Genomic DNA, 17,850 nt, shown 5'->3' with positions numbered 1-17,850 from the left:
GCTGCTGCCAGCCAGGCCCCCGCCCGCAGAGAGGGACGGCGGCGCCCATTCCACCCTGGGCTGCGGGAAGGCAGCGCCGAGGGACCCTGCCCCGTACCACCCCCACAGCCACCATTCCCTACCCGCCCAGTCGCCATTCCCGCTCCCTTTGTATTTTTAAACCACGCCGCAGCCTCCCCGCTCCGCCCAATCAGAGCGGGCACAACCCCCGCCGGCCAATGGGAGGGGCCCCCGCGGTTTTTTAAACCGTCCCTGTCCCCCAATCGCCGCCCAGCGCGCCCCGTCTCGCCCCTCCCCCCCGCTCTCCTCACCCCAACCGGTTCCAACGGGTACGAGCGCCAACGACCCCCTCGCGCTCGGCCTGGCCCGAGAGCGGCTGGGCCGTGACGTCAGAGCGGCACACAGCCAATCCCGGCCAGCCCCGGCGCCGGCGGGCGGAGCCTCGGGCAGTTTGAACGGGCGCGGCAGCCAATGGGGTGCAGTGGGGGCGGGTCTTTGGCGCCGCGGGTCGGGTTGCTGTGGCGGGCAGCGCCGCGCAAAACAAGAGGCGGCAAGTGCGCGGCCGCGGCACCACTCGGCAGCAGCACCTGAGCGAGCAGAGCCCGCGCCGCCCGCCCCGCTTAGCCAGGCAAGGCCTGCGTACCCCGCCCGCGAAAAGAGAGTGTACCGGGAGGGTGGGTGGGAGAGAGAGGGAGCAGGTCAGAGGGCGCGCCAGCGGCGGTCCGGGGCGCGGAGGGAGCGCGAGTCTCCCGCGGCGGCGCGCCCGGGGTTGAGGGGAGGATTCGCGGCGGGCGGGTGGGGCAGGAAGGGCGGCGGCGGCTCCGGCCCCGGCGGGGAGGGTCGGGGCGCGGGCGGCGGGGCCGGGCGGGCCGGGCGCCGCAGCCGCCGCAGGGGGCGGGGAGAGGCCCCGGGGCGGAAGGTGCCGCGGGGTGGGCGGGGGACACTGAGGGGCCGCGGCGGGGGCGGGGCCGGGCGCGCTGGGGCGGGAAGGTGCCGGCGGGAGAGAGGCGGGAACGTCCTGGGGCGCGGCCTCGCCTCACGCTGCTCCTCCGCCTCCCGCAGGGACCCGCCGCCGACCTCACCATGGGCAAAGGCGACCCCAACAAGCCGCGGGGCAAGATGTCCTCGTACGCCTACTTCGTGCAGACCTGCCGCGAGGAGCACAAGAAGAAGCACCCGGACTCGTCCGTCAACTTCGCCGAGTTCTCGCGGAAGTGCTCGGAACGGTGGAAGGTGAGTGGGGCCAGGCCGAGCCGTGCTGAGCCCTTGCCGGGCTGGCCCCCGCCCCTGCTGCGGGCTGCTGGGAAAAGATCCCTGGTAGCAGCTGCTGCTTAGGCGTTAGTGGGTCAGCAGCCGCTTTATCTCATCCAGACTCTTCCCCTTTCCCTGCCCCGTGTCCACAGACAATGTCGAGCAAGGAAAAAGGAAAGTTTGAAGAAATGGCTAAAGGAGACAAAGCTCGTTATGACAGGGAGATGAAAAATTATGTTCCTCCCAAAGGCGAGAAGAAGGGAAAGAAAAAGGACCCCAATGCTCCTAAAAGACCGCCGTGAGTGTTTCTATGACCCCCTCCCCCAAACCAGAAAAAAGTATTAGTTCTAATAGTTTGATACGTAACTTTAATCACTGTCTCTCAATGTAGATCTGCGTTCTTCCTTTTCTGTTCGGAACACCGTCCAAAAATCAAAAACGATCATCCTGGCTTGTCTATTGGAGATACAGCAAAGAAATTAGGTGAAATGTGGTCTGAACAGTCAGCCAAAGATAAACAGCCATATGAACAGAAGGCTGCAAAACTAAAGGAGAAATATGAAAAGGTACATTAAAAAAATAAAATAATGATTCAAGTTGTAGAGCTCAATGTAAATATGTGACTTATGTTTTGCACTTGAACCATATATAACTCATAATTCTACATCAACCTTTATCAGGCTTTAGAACACATGTGTGGTGGGGCAGGTATCTGGAACCCTTACAGTGAACCTGAATGTGGTTTTTGCGTGCCTAGAGATTTTACCAGTAAGATGCTTTACTACCAGAAAACAGGTCACCTGCTTGCTAACATAAAAACACAGTTGTTCTCCAGAGCACTGTGGTCACAAAATTCTTAAAACTCTCTGGATCATGTGTGCTCTTGCTAAAAGGTTTAAGCGTGAAAGTCCCAAGGTTCAGTTTCCTCCATTTTGCAAACACTGTATTTGATCTGCATAGTACAATAGTATTAAATTACTGAAGCAGTACAAATTTGTCTTAAGAGTTATATTGCTAGCAACTTAACAGCATTTCTCTTGCAGGATATTGCAGCATATCGTGCCAAGAGCAAGAGTGATGCAGGAAAAAAGGGCCCAGGTAGGCCTGCAGGGTCTAAGAAGAAAGCAGAACCAGAAGAGGAGGAGGAGGAAGAGGAAGAAGAGGAGGAAGAAGAGGAAGAAGATGAGGATGAAGAATAAATGAATGTCCTGCTGTAAAGATTTATGCTCAAAATCCAATATTTTGCTAAGAATGTGAACTCAAGTGCAGCTCATGGTTAGCTTCAGTATAAAAATCTGTACAGAATTGTGTATAGGTAATGTGGTTCTTTGTAGGGAGACTTCGATTTATAATGTAAGTAGTAGCCAAGGGCTGCTACAGTTTGGTTTGAAAAAGTTGTTGAATGTTTCTGCTGTTTCTTCATATTTAATGGTTCTGTTGAAATTCAGTGACTGATAGTCAGGTGTTTCTTTATAGCTAAGTACAAAGGAGGTAGCTTAATAGCTGATCTTATATTTTGTAGTATTTTGTTGCATTGTATTACTTTTTTAACAGTTTTGTAATAAAATGTTGTACATGATTATTGTTTTATTTATGGTGTTTTCTGAGAGGCTGGGCACTTGCAGAGTGCTGGAGTCCTGTGCAGGGAAGTGCTTTGCACTGTTCTTGGGCTATTGCTGTTACTCCAAAACTAGCAAGTCTCTTAACCTGTGGCTCCTGGAGCTTACACAGGTGTCTACACTTTTTTAACCACAATTTCCTCTCCTGCATATGCTATGCTTAGTTGCAATTGATGCTTTCCTTACACTACCATTTGCCTATACTATCTTGTGAGTGAAAAAAAATCTCTTCAAGTACTGAGGTTGCTGATAATTTTTCCAGGGTTGTTTTCTTTCCCCACACTGCTGAAGCACAGGTCTTATAGTTTTGTTTTGGTGTAATAGCTGATAATGAGTGAATCTTTAGAGCTTTCTCTCCCAGAGCTCAAGGTCACTGGCCTTTTCTGTTGTCCATACCAGGACAGGAGGGTTGGCTGTGTGACAGACATGGTTAGAGGCATGTCTTCCCAGATGTTGCCTACTCCCTCCCTCTTCCCCTGGCCCCAGTATTAGCGGCTTCTCATAAAATACACAGCTTGCAGAACAGCATGAAAAATGTTGGAATGTTATCTCCACACATGCCAGTGGATTCCTGCAGAAAGGGGAGAAGGCATTTGTAAAGAACATGTGCTCCTGATATGTTCCTGTTTGTGGTGGTAACACTCTCCAGTTACACCATTTCTTGGTTTTCACTTACTTCACCATATTTAAAAGCCTAAATCTAATATCTAACAATATTTGCAAGTAGGGAATTGGAGATAGTACAGGTAAACTAAATAGCTAAAGTTTAATTTTTTTGAGATAAATACCAGGAAATAGTTTTTACTAGACTTTGAAAGCCCAACAGTGAAATGTGTAATATCTAAAAAATTAGGTATAAAGGGCTGTGTTCCAAGGTTTTTGTTTAAACTGTCTCTCTATTGTCCATCAACTTAGGCAATATGTTTGTGTCCCATCATTGTACATGTGTGAGATAAAATGTTTTCAGCACTATAACTGTGGTAAATGTCACTGTAGTAGGTCAATGATAGCTTAGCACTTTCAGAAACAAGTCTTGACAGAAAATACTTTGTATATTCCTGTAAGTATGGAAATAAAGTAACTGTAAAGGCAATTCAAACATTTTTATACTGAAGTACGTATTAATCTTTGGGACCCTTAGAAACCCAGAGTTGTTTTTTCCTCCCCACCATGCCCCTGAAATACTTAAAGTGGTATCAGAAGGATTAGCTGCTGTTTTACATATGGGACCTGCCAGAGATACTTGGCACAGGCAGGATCAACGGCTCCAATTTTTGGGCTCATATTTTGGGAAGCCACAGGCAAAAACTGGAAGTGAGAGGCAGTGGTTCTGTGCATGGTACTTCAGTGCTCAAGAACATTTTCTGTAGAATTTGCAGTCCTACAGCACCTGTATCCTTAAATCAAAAATTCTCCCAGCTAAAGGCAATTCCCTGTCATAGTGTAAGACCATGCTGGTCTCACTCATTGTCAGCATATCCTGTTCAGATTTCCCTGTGGAAATCACCTCCTCCCAGTTCTCATGCTCCTTCCCTGTGCAGAACAGTGATGCTTCAGGAAGTCTTTAGGTTTAAATAATCTTCTGCAGTGGAGGAGGAGGAGTGTCAGAGTAAATTGACTAATTTGATTATTGCAAATGTTTTTTACTTCTGCTCAAGCACTTTTAAATTGAAACAAAATATAGCCCTCAGGTGTCCTAGAAGCTGCATGGGTTATAGAATTTTAAATACTGTGTCAAAATAAGAGCATATCTTGAGATAATTCAGAATAAGGGAGCTCTTTTAATATTTTCCTCAGTGAGGTAAAATAGCTTTTGGATTCTATTTCATTTAATCATTAACTGGCTAATTTAGCTTCAGCACGACTTCTGCACAAATCAGTGCAGAGCTGCCTAGTGTTGCCACTCTCTTGTCCCACATTCTAACAATGCTCTATGAAACACTAGCTGTGGGTTACTTTTCTTTATGATCTCATTCACAAATATATCCTGACTGCTGGAGAGATCTTTTTTTGCAAAAAATAGGCTACTGCACTGCTCTGTAGCCTGCCCCACATCATGAGACAGTCTCTTTGTTTACACACCATGTCAGCATGAGCTGCAGCAAGTCACGGCAAAGCTCTGCATTGGGCTGATCTATTAACTGAGAATGATGTCATGACTAAAGATAAGTAGCATTTTTAAAAAATAATATTTTGTCCCTTCTCTAAGGATGTTGAATATAAAGGCAAATGGAACAAAGCACATGAAAATTGCTATTTTCAAATTAAGCTTTAAAAAGTATGATATGTCAGGTTAGGGGGTTCAGATAATCCCCATCTGTGAGCATTCACTGGAAAGGACTAGTAAGTGATCAAAGTGTAACGGGACTGTTCAGGAAAGATAAGGCAATAGAAGAAAAGCTAAACTAGTTCTTCCCATAATTTTTTAATATGGACAAACTTGTGAAATAGCTCACTAGAGGTGAACTGGGAGGTCTGTCTAAAATCAAAACTAAAAGGGATGCCCCGAGTGGTTGGAGGCATCATGCAGAATGCTCACACTGCACTAGAGGTCCAGCATAAAGGCATCCCACATAGTAAAGCAGACCAAACGACTACCAAAAATAAGACTGAGGTTGATAAAGAGCAGGAATGAGAGAATAACAAATGTAGGAAAGCAAGTCTTTAGAAAGTTCAAATTATTTCTAAATCAATAATCCAGAAAAAAAACAGCACATCAACAGGCCAGACACAGCAACATGTGGCAAGGAAGAAAAGCATCAGGGCACCTTGAGAAAACAGATGGACTAATAACAACTTTCAAATACATCTGTCATGGTTCAACCCCTTCTGGCAACCAAGCCCCATACAGCCACTTGCTCACTCCCCCACATGGTGAGACAGGGGAGAGAACTGGAAGAATAAAAGTAAGAAAACTCATGTCTTGAGATAAAAACAGTTTAATAACTGAAATAAAATAATAATAAATTAATAAATTATAATGAAAATAAAAATAACAAAAAAGAGAAATAAATCCCAAGACAAACAAGTGATGCAAATGAAAGATAATTTCTCACCATCGACCAGTTCTCAAGCAGTGGCCCTAAGCCAGCTTTCATCCTGGTTATATGCTGAGCCATGCAGCATGGAATATCTGTTTGGTCAGCGGATGTCAGCTGTCCCAGCTGTGTCCCCTTCCAGCTTCTCATGTACCTCCAGCCTCCTTGCTGGCAGGGCAGCATGAGAAGTTGAAAGGTCCTTGACTTAGTGTAAACACTGCTCAGCAACAACTAAACCATCAGTGTGTAATCAACATTATTTTCATTCTAAATCCAATACACAGCACTATACCAGCTACTAGGAAAAGAATTAACTCTAACTCCTCCAAAACCAGGGCATTCTCAGAACCAAGAGGGCTGCCAAACTGTCCTAGGGACAATAGATGCTCAAGATACAGTAGCATGACTAGAGAAGATTTCAGAAAAAGAAAACTTCTTTTTTAACCTTCTAGAGAAGCTTCAGGAAGTTTTCATGACACAACTTTATAATGGAAGAGGCATGGTGAAGCATCTGTCTCAAATCCAAGTGTAAAAGGTCTTGAAACAAAATGACAGGACAGATGGTATTCATCCAGAAGTTCTAAGGAAACTCAAATGCTGAAATGGCTGAACTATGAACCATACTTTATATTTTTTTTCACTTAAAACTAACTGCCTTAGTGCTAGAGGAATTAAAGGTCACAAAAATGACACTAATTTTTAGAAAGCATTCTGTGGAGATACAGGGAGCTTCAGACCAATAATGCCCATATGGTAAGTTGGTAGGAGCCACAGTACAGCCGAGAGCTGCTGGACAAATGGCTAAATAGAACTTGTGATTTCACAAGAGGAAATCGTGTTCCACAGATCTGTAAATATTCTTCAAAGAAATCTGTGAACTTGAAGGTAAAGGAGATCAAATAGTTCTGGTCTACTTGAGTTTGGCCTGGTCTACTTCCTATAAAAGAAATAAGTCACTATTTAAGATCTTGCATGAATGAAAAGAGCTAACAGTGAAGAACTGTAAAGCCAGCCTGCAGCCTGAAGTGACAGCATAGTAAAACAAGCAGGTGAAATACGGTATTAATACACAGTGTATTAATTGATATGTGCTCGCCCCTCACATGTAAAGAGGAAAATGCAGGCTTAATGTTCATGTCATAGGTAACATGGGTAGACAATAAACTACATTACATTACTCTGGAGGAGATGCTGGAGCTGTAAGAGATAACTCTGTGAAGATGTAACAAATGTTTGCTAGAAAAGCAAATAGCATGTTAGGCATTATTAGGTAAAAGAGTTAAGGACAAACCAAATATGTAGTATTGCCTTATCATCTTCCTAAAGGAATATAAAGTTTCCTTTTTCTTAGATCATCTCAGAACAAAGCCTATTTACAAAGTCGGTCTTATTTTTCCAAAGCAAAACCTATGGTCTGGAAAATTCTAAATTTGCATGAGTGTGTGTGTGTGTGTTTGTGTGTGTACATGTGCACAAGTGCATCTTGTTTAGAACAGCTACAGACCTGGGGACTGACTGCAGTATATACAGGCTTTAGAACTGCTACAACACAAATGAAGTTGCAAACGAGTGTGGAAAGAAAATCAGAAAAAAATCAAATAGGAGTTTTACCTTTGATTAGCCAATGACCTATTGAACCATTTCATAGGAGTGTATCATAGCCATCTGGTATATAGTACTGGTACATAATTCAGTACATATTGCTCAGAGATGGATTATTTGCTGTGGTGGTGACTGTCACTGATCCTGCTTCACTTGCCTTACCACCCTTAGCATATATTTATTTTTCTGTTTATTTTCTCATTTTGGCTTGTATTTCTGTCCACATCTTGAAATATATGTGTTTTTCCAGCAACCTCTGCATTTCCAAAATTGCTGGATCTCTTATATGAGCTGCATCACAACCTGTCTGCTTTTCCGTAATCCCATTTGAATCCAATGTAAAGAGTCCCATAACAGAGCCCAGATGTCGAGCTCACTGCTGCATTTTCCAATGGACACAGCCCTTCAGGGAAACATTAAGTCTCCTAACTGTGGGATATCATGAAATTCAGATCTACCTGGTCAAAAAGCTGACTGCCTACACAAATTCCTCAAGTTACTTAATTGTCACAGGCCAGCACCAGTTAGTGAGTGAACCTGTATGTTGCTCTCATTATCCTGTCCTGTGATCATCTATCCCCCTCAGCCTCAATGTTGGAGAGGCTTGTGATGTTCCAGGACTGAATGTGAAGTCAACCACCAGAAAAATCTTTATAGTCAGCAGATCCAGTGCTCCGTCTATAAATTGTATGGCTATTCTAAGTATTTCCTGGCCCAAACATCTAATGGTGAAGTTTGTACCCATAAATCAGTTTTCCAGCAGAGCTGGAGGGATGTTTGTGTGGATAAGATCACAACATTCTAAAAGGCCTTTTCAAAAATGAGCTGTTGATGATGTTATTGTCAGCGCTGCTAGCTCTAGTCAAACTAGCTCCTGGCTGGCTGAACCCTGCATGGACCCATCACTGACCACTCGTTCAGGAATTAAGACCTTTAACAAGCCTTCATAATTCGCCTATATCTCACTGATTTGTCACTGCAGAAGAGTGCACTGCAGAGCCAGAAAGCCTGTTCAGAAACCTTCAAACTCTTTGCATAAATCAGATGATGCATGACCAAAGCCTGTGTAGATTCAAGCAGCAGTTGGACAAATTTTGGACTATTAAATATAAAATACTATTTCTAGTCAGAAAGTGCTTGAGTTATATAATGCCAGAAGTAGGGACAATCTTAGACAAGTATCCTTGCTGCATCCTTTCACTCTGCCCCATGTTCTTTGACCATACTGATCCTTCTGACCACTGAGTGAGACAGGCTGCTGTGTTGCCTGGACTTTTGATCTGATCTTGCATGTGCTTTTAAGTTCAAATGTTACATTCAATTCTTATCCTAATTCAAAACATTTTTAGCTTGTCCATCAGAGACAAAGGGTCCTGACATGGTTGGAGAATGAACTCCATTTTCCTCATAATCATCACATGGAAGATAATGCAATACTATGGCAGGAAAAGAAAAAAAAAAGCAGGAGTGTTTCCTATTTCCAACTGGGAATGACCCAGTTCAGTATTACTGTATCCTCAATAGCTTTAATATCAGTAGTAACCAGACCCCACTCTGCTATAGGGTTACAGAATTGTTTTCCTCAGCAACACCCCACACCATCTTACCTTCATGTGCACATACAGCAGGACAGACAGCTTTCCCTTCCTTAGCCAAGTTGATTAGCTTGGTCTTTAGAGGCTCCTCGGCATCTTCAGGACAGGCAGGACTTCAGTGCATTCCTCAGTGCAATTGAAAGAGCAGCATGACTAGAAGTGCTTCCAGAGCTGGGTGTGCTTTTTCTTCTGGTCAGCTTTTCCCAAATCTCCCCTCCTTATGAACTCACAAGAATCTTCCAGAAGGCTTCTACTTTCATCCAGTTCTACTTTCTTTCACAGTTTCTCCTGCCTTAGAAACAAAAATATGAAAACTGCACGAGTAGCTGCCTGTTGGGCAACTGTGATGGCCCTGAGGGCTCTGGCAAAAGGCTGTAGCCATCCCGCAGGCTCAGGCTAGCAAGGCATCCATTGCCAGGCAGGGCTCAGGATCTCCTGTGCCTACCACAGAATGAAAGTGCTTCCCCAGTGCAACAAGATCTCTGGCTGTATGGAAGCAGAGCTGTATAGAAGCAACCAACAACCCTTAGAAGTGACAGTACCAGTCCTCATGGCTGTGGCACAGCTCTTACCCACAAGTATTAATGCTGTATCCTGTGGCAGGTCTAACTCAGAGAACATGCACTCACATACACAGAAGATCCAGAGGACTTTATACTCAAAGACCCACTGCTGTTTAATGTCAGGGCTTGTTGAAAGATACTGGCCTACATTATTTTCCTGGGGAATCCTCTCATAAATTTCAAGGAAAAAGGTTGTATTTTGATTCCTATTTCCACCCCAGTGCCTTCAAGTGATTCAGAAAGCCTATTCTAAACTGTGCTTCTCCATCTGAAGACTGTGGTTTAACAGCTGTCTGGGCATGTTGCCTTACCTGACACACACTGCCACCAGCAGCTCTTTCCAGGGAAGTAAAATATCGTCTCTCCATTATATTTTCCCTTTCCCTCTCAGGACCCCTGGGATGCTCAGCCAAAGGGCTGCTGATGCCATCATGCACATCTCAGGCATTAGTTTGTTTTGGTTTTATTGTGAATTAGTGCTATGCTGCTTCTCCCACCTTTCTGCTCCTTTCTTGTGCAGGAGACATTAATGCTTGCACAGGAAACATCATGGAGTTGTTCGAACTGTCACACCACTGGAGGCAGTTCTGTTTTCACACTGACTGATCACATTCATGAGAGCTGTGGGACCCACCCAGCCCTCAGCTCTGCTTTATCCGCCCTCCACTTCAGAGGGGACACTTCTTGACCCTAAAGCAATCGTGTTTCTTCTCTGTGAAGCATATTTGTGAGAAAAAGTAAGGATCTAACAAGCAAACATACCTTTTCATCTTGGTGTTTGCGCAGCTCTAACTCCTCCTTACGCACTTTGATGCTTGTCACCTTCATTGACCTGTTGACTGAAGAAACATGCATTTTTCATCAGTCAGTTCAGACCCATCAGACCATCAGTTATGCCACTACCTCACTGAAGATTCTCTACCCATACTGTTGTTCAGAAAAGCCACAGAGCAGTGCAATGTGGTAAAAATTCTAAGAGTTGTGCAGATAGCTTAGTTTTAGTTTTACCAGGACCTGTATTACATGGTAATGGAGAATACTTCATTTGTTTCTCCATGTAAAAAATGGACTAGATTTTTAAGATTTTAAAAAATAAAGGTTACTAACCATTGCCTGGGTCACTGAGATGTATAATCCACAAAAGCACCTCTTCCCACTTTGCTGGGATCCATACCAGTGACCACAGCTGAGGGTGCCATGAGGGAGGCAGCACGTATCAATACACATGCTTGTGGCAGCAGTGTGTGAGGTAAGATGACCAGAAGCTACCCACAGTGAAAGGAGGACCAAAGCGGTTTCAGGCTTCAGGGATTATGCACAGTTGATGTTTTTTTTTTTTTAAACCCAAGGGAGCCAAAATCACCTGCATTTTTTGATAGCCTATTACTTTTTCTACCTAGACTCATTCTACGTAGAGAATCCTCTCATACAGTGCCAGCCAAGCTACACAACTTACTATTCCAACATTACAGGAATTCAGAGGAGGCTTGCATGGTATGTAAACTCAACAACCAGAGGACTAAATGCTGGCAACTAGTTCTGATGTTCCCAGAAAGTACATATTACCCTGGAAGATAACCACTGACACTTCTCAAGGATTATTCTCATAAAAGTAAGCCAGATAAGATTTCAGAACACAGCAAGACATAGTATTCCCATGCTTCTTATAGCGAAGAAAACAACAAACAGAAACACAAACACGGCCAATTTGTTTTTCCTTGAGTTGTTCCTTTTCACCTATTACAATTGATGGATCCAAGCTCACCAGCAGGAAACAATAAATGCTTTTACAGAAACAAAGTTTGTGTTCAATGGTGTAGATGATTTCTTCTTCATGTTCTTAAATTCCCCTTCTTATTACTTTGCTTCCATGGATCTTGCTCAATTTGATCTTTTTTAACGTAAAAGGAAAATTGATGCACAGCAAAATCTACCAAAGCACCTTTTGTGTTTTTATAGGCAGTGGTATGTTTTGCTGTTTCTTGTGAGAAAGCTCACAGATTAGAGTTAAGCATAAAACTTTTACACCTCTGGCATGGTGTAATAGATCTCAAGTTTCTTAATCAAGTTTCAGAGCTGTAAGTTGATAATTTTTGGCTTTAAGGACTGCAATTTGGAAGCAAATGGTATGGAGGAAGCAGACAGTAGTAAAGGAGATTGATTAGCATTAGGGAAAGAGAATGCACTGATTCTACGATGCCACCAGTGGGGACAGCATCTTTGGTGCCGCCCAAAGTGTGCTGTAGGTTCTCCTGGTGCTAGGATCTCTGGTAATGAAGAAAGATGTCCCCTTCTTCCTATCACTCCTTGTTTTCATACATAAAAGGGTATTGCCTACATGAATTGTCTCTTCCTATACTTCCATGATTTTGTCAAAGGAGCTTTTCGAAATCTGAATACACAAAAGTGCACTGACAGATATGGCCGGGAAGCAAGAATCCCATCCGTAAAAAAGCCCTGTAGATTTCAGCATTTAGGTTTGCTCTTAGGCCAGAACTTGTGTCTTTCATGTCCCAATTTAATTGCATACTCTTTTGCTAAAGAAACTTCTCAGGAAAAAATAAAGTTTGATTGAAACATGTTTGCTGGCAAAAACATCAATGAACCGAGATAAAATATAGTCAAAACACTACAAACTAGTCCTGATGCTTGGTTCTACTTTAGAAATAATTCTCAAGTTCATTTGCTATAAGTATATTAAATCTACCTAATTAGATCAGGGCAGGTGATATGAAAATCCAAATATGTCTATGTGACAGCTCTCAGTGAGAATTTTTCATTTCACTGGAAAAATTACCTGAGTCCCCACAGATGCGACAAAAGGCACCTATATAAAAATTAAAATAAACCACTTTCAATATTTGTAAGTTTGTAATATTGAAGTTGTCTAGATTTTGAGATACGGGGTTTCTATAAAGATAATAATTCATTTTTACTTTGTAAAAGTATAGTAAACCGAAAAATTCAAATATTTTATTTACTTCACCTAAAAAACAAGCAACCCATGAGTAAGATATACATAGGTTTCCCAGATTTATCCCTAATAAATTTTTTAAGATTTATACAATTTCTACAGAAACATACAGTGTATCAAAATCTGCATAAATCAAATTTATAAAATATGTAGAAATGCATAGTGATATTATCATCAACTTACAAAGCAAGAATATGGGAATTATTTTTTTCCAAGCCAGCTATAGTAGGAAAAAGTCATTACAGCAACAGCTTCTTATGATCTCATGTTTTGTAAGGTTTCAGTCTCACATACAGATTCATATTCACATACAGCATCAGCTTTCAACGAATTGCACATAATACCCATTTAAAATGCACACCCACACAATTTATGTGCCACCATTCTTTCTTTTATGCATAGTTGTATGATTAAATTAATCTACCCAACACACAAATGGAGTCAGTTTTCATACACACAATTAACAAGTACCGGCACACAACCTTATTTTCCTTTCTTTTTTTTCCAGTTTCTCCCTCCTTTATTTTCTATTTTTTCATAGCTCTGAAAGGATAGGTGAGAAGTTTAAAGAAACTAGGAAAGATCCCAGACTAATAGATCAGTGCAGACAGCCCTATAAAGATCAAACTCTGTCACCAAATATGATACATAACCCTTGTTAACATCAATGGGAGCTGCATGCAGTGCTATTCTAGACTTCAGGGAAGTATTTAGTCATACTTGATTGTGTGACATGTTATAGGGATAACTGTTATAAATTCAGTACACTGATGTCAACATTTAAGTCACAAAATCTGGACAAAGGAAGTGAGGATAAGTCATTTCTCCTCCACCTCTCTATTCATTCAGAGTAAATATTTATACTCCTAAGGGAGTTTGCATCAACTCCTTTCCAGAATATATTAAGAAACAACTTCTTCACATTCTACTCTGTACACTATAGCACCGAACAGTTGTTTTTTGTGTTTGTAATCCCTCCAGAGAAGTTGCAAATGACAAAAATAAGAGGAAAATTAGTATGAATAAATGTGGTTTCAGGATTTCCATTTCTTTTTTCAAATCTAAATCTGGCATCCAAACTGGTTGACAGATGTCTTTGTAATGAACTATGCGGATGTGTTAAAAGCTGGATGCTTTTTCCTAATTAAAAGTTTTAGTCCACCTCTAATTGATTTCCATTCAAAATAACAATATAAATGAAGCATTTGATTATTTCCAAGTTTTACATAATCGTGCAGCTTTTTTTTTGTTTATTTTAAATATTTTTATGTAAGGCATGGTTTAAACAAGCAAGTTAGTGCTTATAAATTCTTAACTGGAATTGTGAGGGTGCTTACCTCCATTAAAATGTACCGCATTAGCACTAAACTTGACACTCTTCCTTCCACCGCACAAAGCATTCAGTCGAAGTAGAGCAGCCAAACTGGCAATAGGAATTTGTTTTTGCTAACACAGTAATTACATAGGGTGATACAGTTGGTCCCTACCCCTGGTGACAGCTCAGAAAAATCCATTGTATAATTTTCAACAAATGCTTTTCTTGTGAAAGAGAGAAAGGAAAGAGGCACTAAATATGTTGAAATTCATCTTCCAAAAAAGCAGCATGACTGTGAGAGAAGGCCACCCTGGCTAATAACCTGTGGCAGTGCTTAGTAAGATGTAAAATTAAATAAAAATATACAACAGGTTGATAATCACCAAGTTCTATGAAAATCTGGTTACTCCAACCTTTTCAAGTGTGTGTAAAAAAACTGCCTTCAGACCCCTGAGTGTAATCCCAAAGAAGACGACAACGCTTTTAACTATGTTCCTATGAAACATAGCTAACAGCACATTAATTTACCAACATCTTAAAACAAAAAGATGTAAACATCTACAGAGTTTAAGGTAAAGCAGTTTGTAAACATTAACTGCGGATGATAATGTTATTGTAATAATCACAGTTCCTCTATGTCCTTCATCCAAGCCAGGAGGCTCACAGCTGTCCAAATTAATAACTGCAGCAGTTTTCAGGCTATTTTCAGTCCTGTACAAATGAATGCGTCAGTAGGTAGGTTTTGTCTGTCTACACACTAAGAATGTTGTTCATTTCCCATTTTTGTGTTGCTTTACTGGAGTCACACTCTGAAATGAAAACTTGATGGAGGACTTCGGAGCGATCCAAGCACTTCCCTGACGGAATGTGAGTAAATCTGTGCAGATTCTGAAAAACAAAACCATCAGGAAAATGTGTTGGGCTTTTGTGTTTGGTTTATTTTTCTTTTGTTTGGGGTTTTTTTGTTACATTTTTTTTACAACTGCAATATAACTATTTACAAAACCAGGTTTCAGGGTCCCAGAACAGATCAGTTCTATACTCATTTTACTATTTGTTAAAACTAGAGTTTCATAGCCTTCGTAGCCTTTTGGTTCATGTAGGTCCACTTGAGATGCCTCCTGTTTCTCTTAGGCAACAAACTGCTAAGAAAATGAGCAAAACTGTATCTAAAATGCTTCTAGCCTTTTCATCCATCCTGAAACCAAAATGAAAGATTAATTTTTGAAGTCAGCTCTATGAGGATTTCCCTGGGCAGATCCTCCTCTAGTTAGCCCTCACAGAATGCAACTGCGCAACAATAATATTAACAACACAGGGGGGAAAGGAAGTACTAACTTGTCTCCCTGTTTGGCTGGCAGAGTAGAAAATATAAGAGTTAAGTCTGGCTTCTGGAGCAACAGGAGGCTGCCTAAGAAACTGCAAACCTATTGTGCCAGGCACATTCAGGCTGAGTGGCACATTTGTCTCTTTCCACACCCCCTGTGCTCCCTTGCTCAAATGTCCTGCATTTGCAAAGTGGCCTGTTGCCCTGCTTGCTGACCCACTGTGCCAGATGCAGCCCTGACTCACTGACTGATTCCCTAACTCACTGCCTGTGGAGGGGAAGGGAGCAGAAGCAAGCCCATGGCACTGCAGCGGGGCCAACTGTGCCCATCTCCCCCGGACATAAGGACACTCTTTGCCACCCCCACACACATGTGCATGGCCAAATGTTGGTTCAGCTCAATACTTGCTCCTTCTGTGTGGCCAGCATGAGGGTCCTCTACTTGGAAAGGTAAATGCATGTCTGAACAAAAGCAACAGGCAGACCACTGCCAGCCCGGTTGTTAAGACGCTTGCTTATGGGCACCGAAGCCCTGCTACTGCTCAGCGCTCAAGCAGCACACGTTACACCACCAAACTGACACACAAGCTTTCATTCCAGAACCAACCAACCAACCAGACAAAATCTCCTGGCAGCTTTCATTTACACAAGGCCACAACATTTTTCAGCAGTTCATAAGCATTGAATTCCTTACACCTTCCTCATGCTCTCTGTACTGCACAGCAGAGTGTGCCAGATTTGTACTATTTGCTTGGTTGCACACTCTTGGTGGTCCTTTCACTCTCACCCTCCCTTCTTTTTCCTTTTAGAAGCCAGTCAGTGTTTTGTTCTACAGCCCAGCCCATGCCTACTGGGCTTCCTTACAACGTGTGGTAATAAGCAAACAATTACACAACTTGGTACCAGTGTAGAGAAAATGGATCTTCTTGCATAAAAGAAATGCTTAGAGAGAAGCCAAGTAACATGCTGGGATGCAGTAGAATGGCTGGAGAGTTAACAACTGCTATGTATTATTCCAATATTAAAACTAAAGTCAGCAGGCACTGAAACACTGCTTATTGATTTTTACATTTCAGATTTAAAGAATTTTGTCTGTCTATATGGCACAAGAAAACTGATCTAGGCAGAAATGGCACTACAGTGCCTGGTATTTCCTAGCTATATGCAAACACTAGAAAGAGTGAAGTGGCTTAAAGGATAGCAAACAGATTTCCCTGCACTCAGTGCTCGCATCTTTCAGACAAACAACAAAAAATCCAGATAACCAGCTAACAAATTATTAAATAGGCAATATGCTAGTTAGACTGAAGAAAAGTTGACACAGAATAGTTTCTTAGATACAGAACCAAGTTACGTGTGGCTATATCCAGGGATAATGTCACCCTTAGACTATTCAGTCTAATTTTTTAAGAGACAAACAGAAATAGAACCTTAGACTTTTTTTAAAGTAACACTTACAAAACTACTATGAATAGAGAACTCACAGATGTAGTGAATAAATAGACTATAGCAGCCTTCACATGTATATCAGCTAACATTCCAAGTCCTTATCAAAAATTTACAGATTTCGCAATAGCATTATAACACCACCACACCCAGAATTAACAACAGAGCATGTTATTCTTATTAGAGAATGGCTAATGAAGAGGAAAAAGAAATACTGAAGAAGACAACACAGAAATGCAGAGTATGTTACATTTACCTACTGCTATGCAGGCTTAAAATTACTTTGTCTTTAAACAGAGAAACACTTCAATTTAGACTGCCCAAAATTAGACCTAATACTGACTCTAGCTGCTAAATGCACTCCAGCATTTAAGCAATCTTCTCACAGCATACATGAGATAAAGAAACTTTCTTGATAGAAAGTATGCAAGCAGAGAGGGTGATGGCACTAAAAGCTTTTATAAACTTTGTCACTGGTAGTGGACATGCCCTTTTCTTCCTGTGAGACAAGTGCTAACTCCTAACAAACCCGTGGCAGCATATGTAGCCTCATAAGATTTCTCATAATGACTCATAATCTCATAAGATTTTCCTTAAAGAAAGGACAGAAGACAGCTACAGAAGACAACAACTAGAACTGCTAAACAAAAGCACCTTTCCCTAGAGGAAGTTTTTCTGGCAAGTATGTATTTCCAAAAATATACCATTAAAATTTACTCCACTTGATTCAGTTAGCCTTGTCATAAATCTTTAATTTTAAATATACATAAAATAATTTTAAAAGGTGCAAAAAAAAGGATAAAATCTAAAAATTTTTCTTATACATATCTGTTGCATACCTTGAAGAATTGCCAGTCCTTGTATTCATTCTGATTACAGTGTGTAATCATAATTTTGGATCCATCTGGTCCTTTAGTTAAGCACTGATCATACTGCATGAGTTGATTAGCTTCGTTGATTCGGAAAAGCTAACAGAAAAAAAGAAGCCATTTTTATAACAGTTGACTCAAGGAGTATTTTAGAAACACTGAAAATGCAAGGAAACTGCTACATTCAAAAAAGTCTCTGGTTTTATTACACCTGCCTTTCAGGAGGGTTCTTTATTTTATACAATGTAACA

The 17,850-nt window shown here is 41.8% G+C and overlaps 2 protein-coding genes across 4 annotated transcripts in view; one reads left to right on the top strand and one right to left on the bottom strand.

Moving 5' to 3' along the window:
* Nucleotides 1–502: 502 nt before the first annotated feature.
* Nucleotides 503–2,831, top strand: HMGB2 (high mobility group box 2). Its single transcript, XM_027748133.2, has 5 exons — nt 503–628; nt 1,063–1,233; nt 1,404–1,549; nt 1,643–1,817; nt 2,295–2,831. Exons 2-5 carry the CDS (start codon nt 1,084–1,086, stop codon nt 2,448–2,450), a joined length of 627 nt encoding a protein of 208 aa, XP_027603934.1. The 5' UTR covers nt 503–628; nt 1,063–1,083; the 3' UTR covers nt 2,451–2,831.
* A 3,059-nt stretch (nt 2,832–5,890) lies between these two features.
* Nucleotides 5,891–17,850, bottom strand: part of GALNT7 (polypeptide N-acetylgalactosaminyltransferase 7) — a 100,246-nt gene continuing 88,286 nt past the window's right edge. For 2 of the 3 annotated variants that reach the window (XM_039386798.1, XM_027748125.2), the window contains 2 exons: nt 17,570–17,698; nt 12,230–14,845 (listed from right to left, as the gene is read on the bottom strand). In XM_039386798.1, the coding sequence (XP_039242732.1) occupies nt 14,708–14,845; nt 17,570–17,698 (267 nt within the window). In that variant the 3' untranslated portion in view covers nt 12,230–14,707. Of the gene's footprint in view, nt 9,398–10,430; nt 10,508–12,229; nt 14,846–17,569; nt 17,699–17,850 lie in introns of those variants that run through there. The other variant, XR_005565635.1, reaches the window with a different exon arrangement.

This window comes from Pipra filicauda, unplaced genomic scaffold (assembly GCF_003945595.2).
Source record: "Pipra filicauda isolate LSUMZ 115617 unplaced genomic scaffold, ASM394559v2 scaffold503_size409916_pilon, whole genome shotgun sequence".
In the NCBI taxonomy this organism is placed as follows: domain Eukaryota; kingdom Metazoa; phylum Chordata; class Aves; order Passeriformes; family Pipridae; genus Pipra; species Pipra filicauda.
This window is presented reverse-complemented; position numbering and strand designations above follow the sequence as displayed.

Bases quoted from the DNA above. Each gene is read 5' to 3' on its own strand.
- HMGB2 (XM_027748133.2), top strand. From the start codon at position 1,084: ATGGGCAAAGGCGACCCCAACAAGCCGCGGGGCAAGATGTCCTCGTAC. The intron at 1,550-1,642 runs GTGAGTGTTTCT...CTCTCAATGTAG, and splicing joins AATGCTCCTAAAAGACCGCC to ATCTGCGTTCTTCCTTTTCT. The intron at 1,818-2,294 runs GTACATTAAAAA...TTTCTCTTGCAG, and splicing joins TAAAGGAGAAATATGAAAAG to GATATTGCAGCATATCGTGC.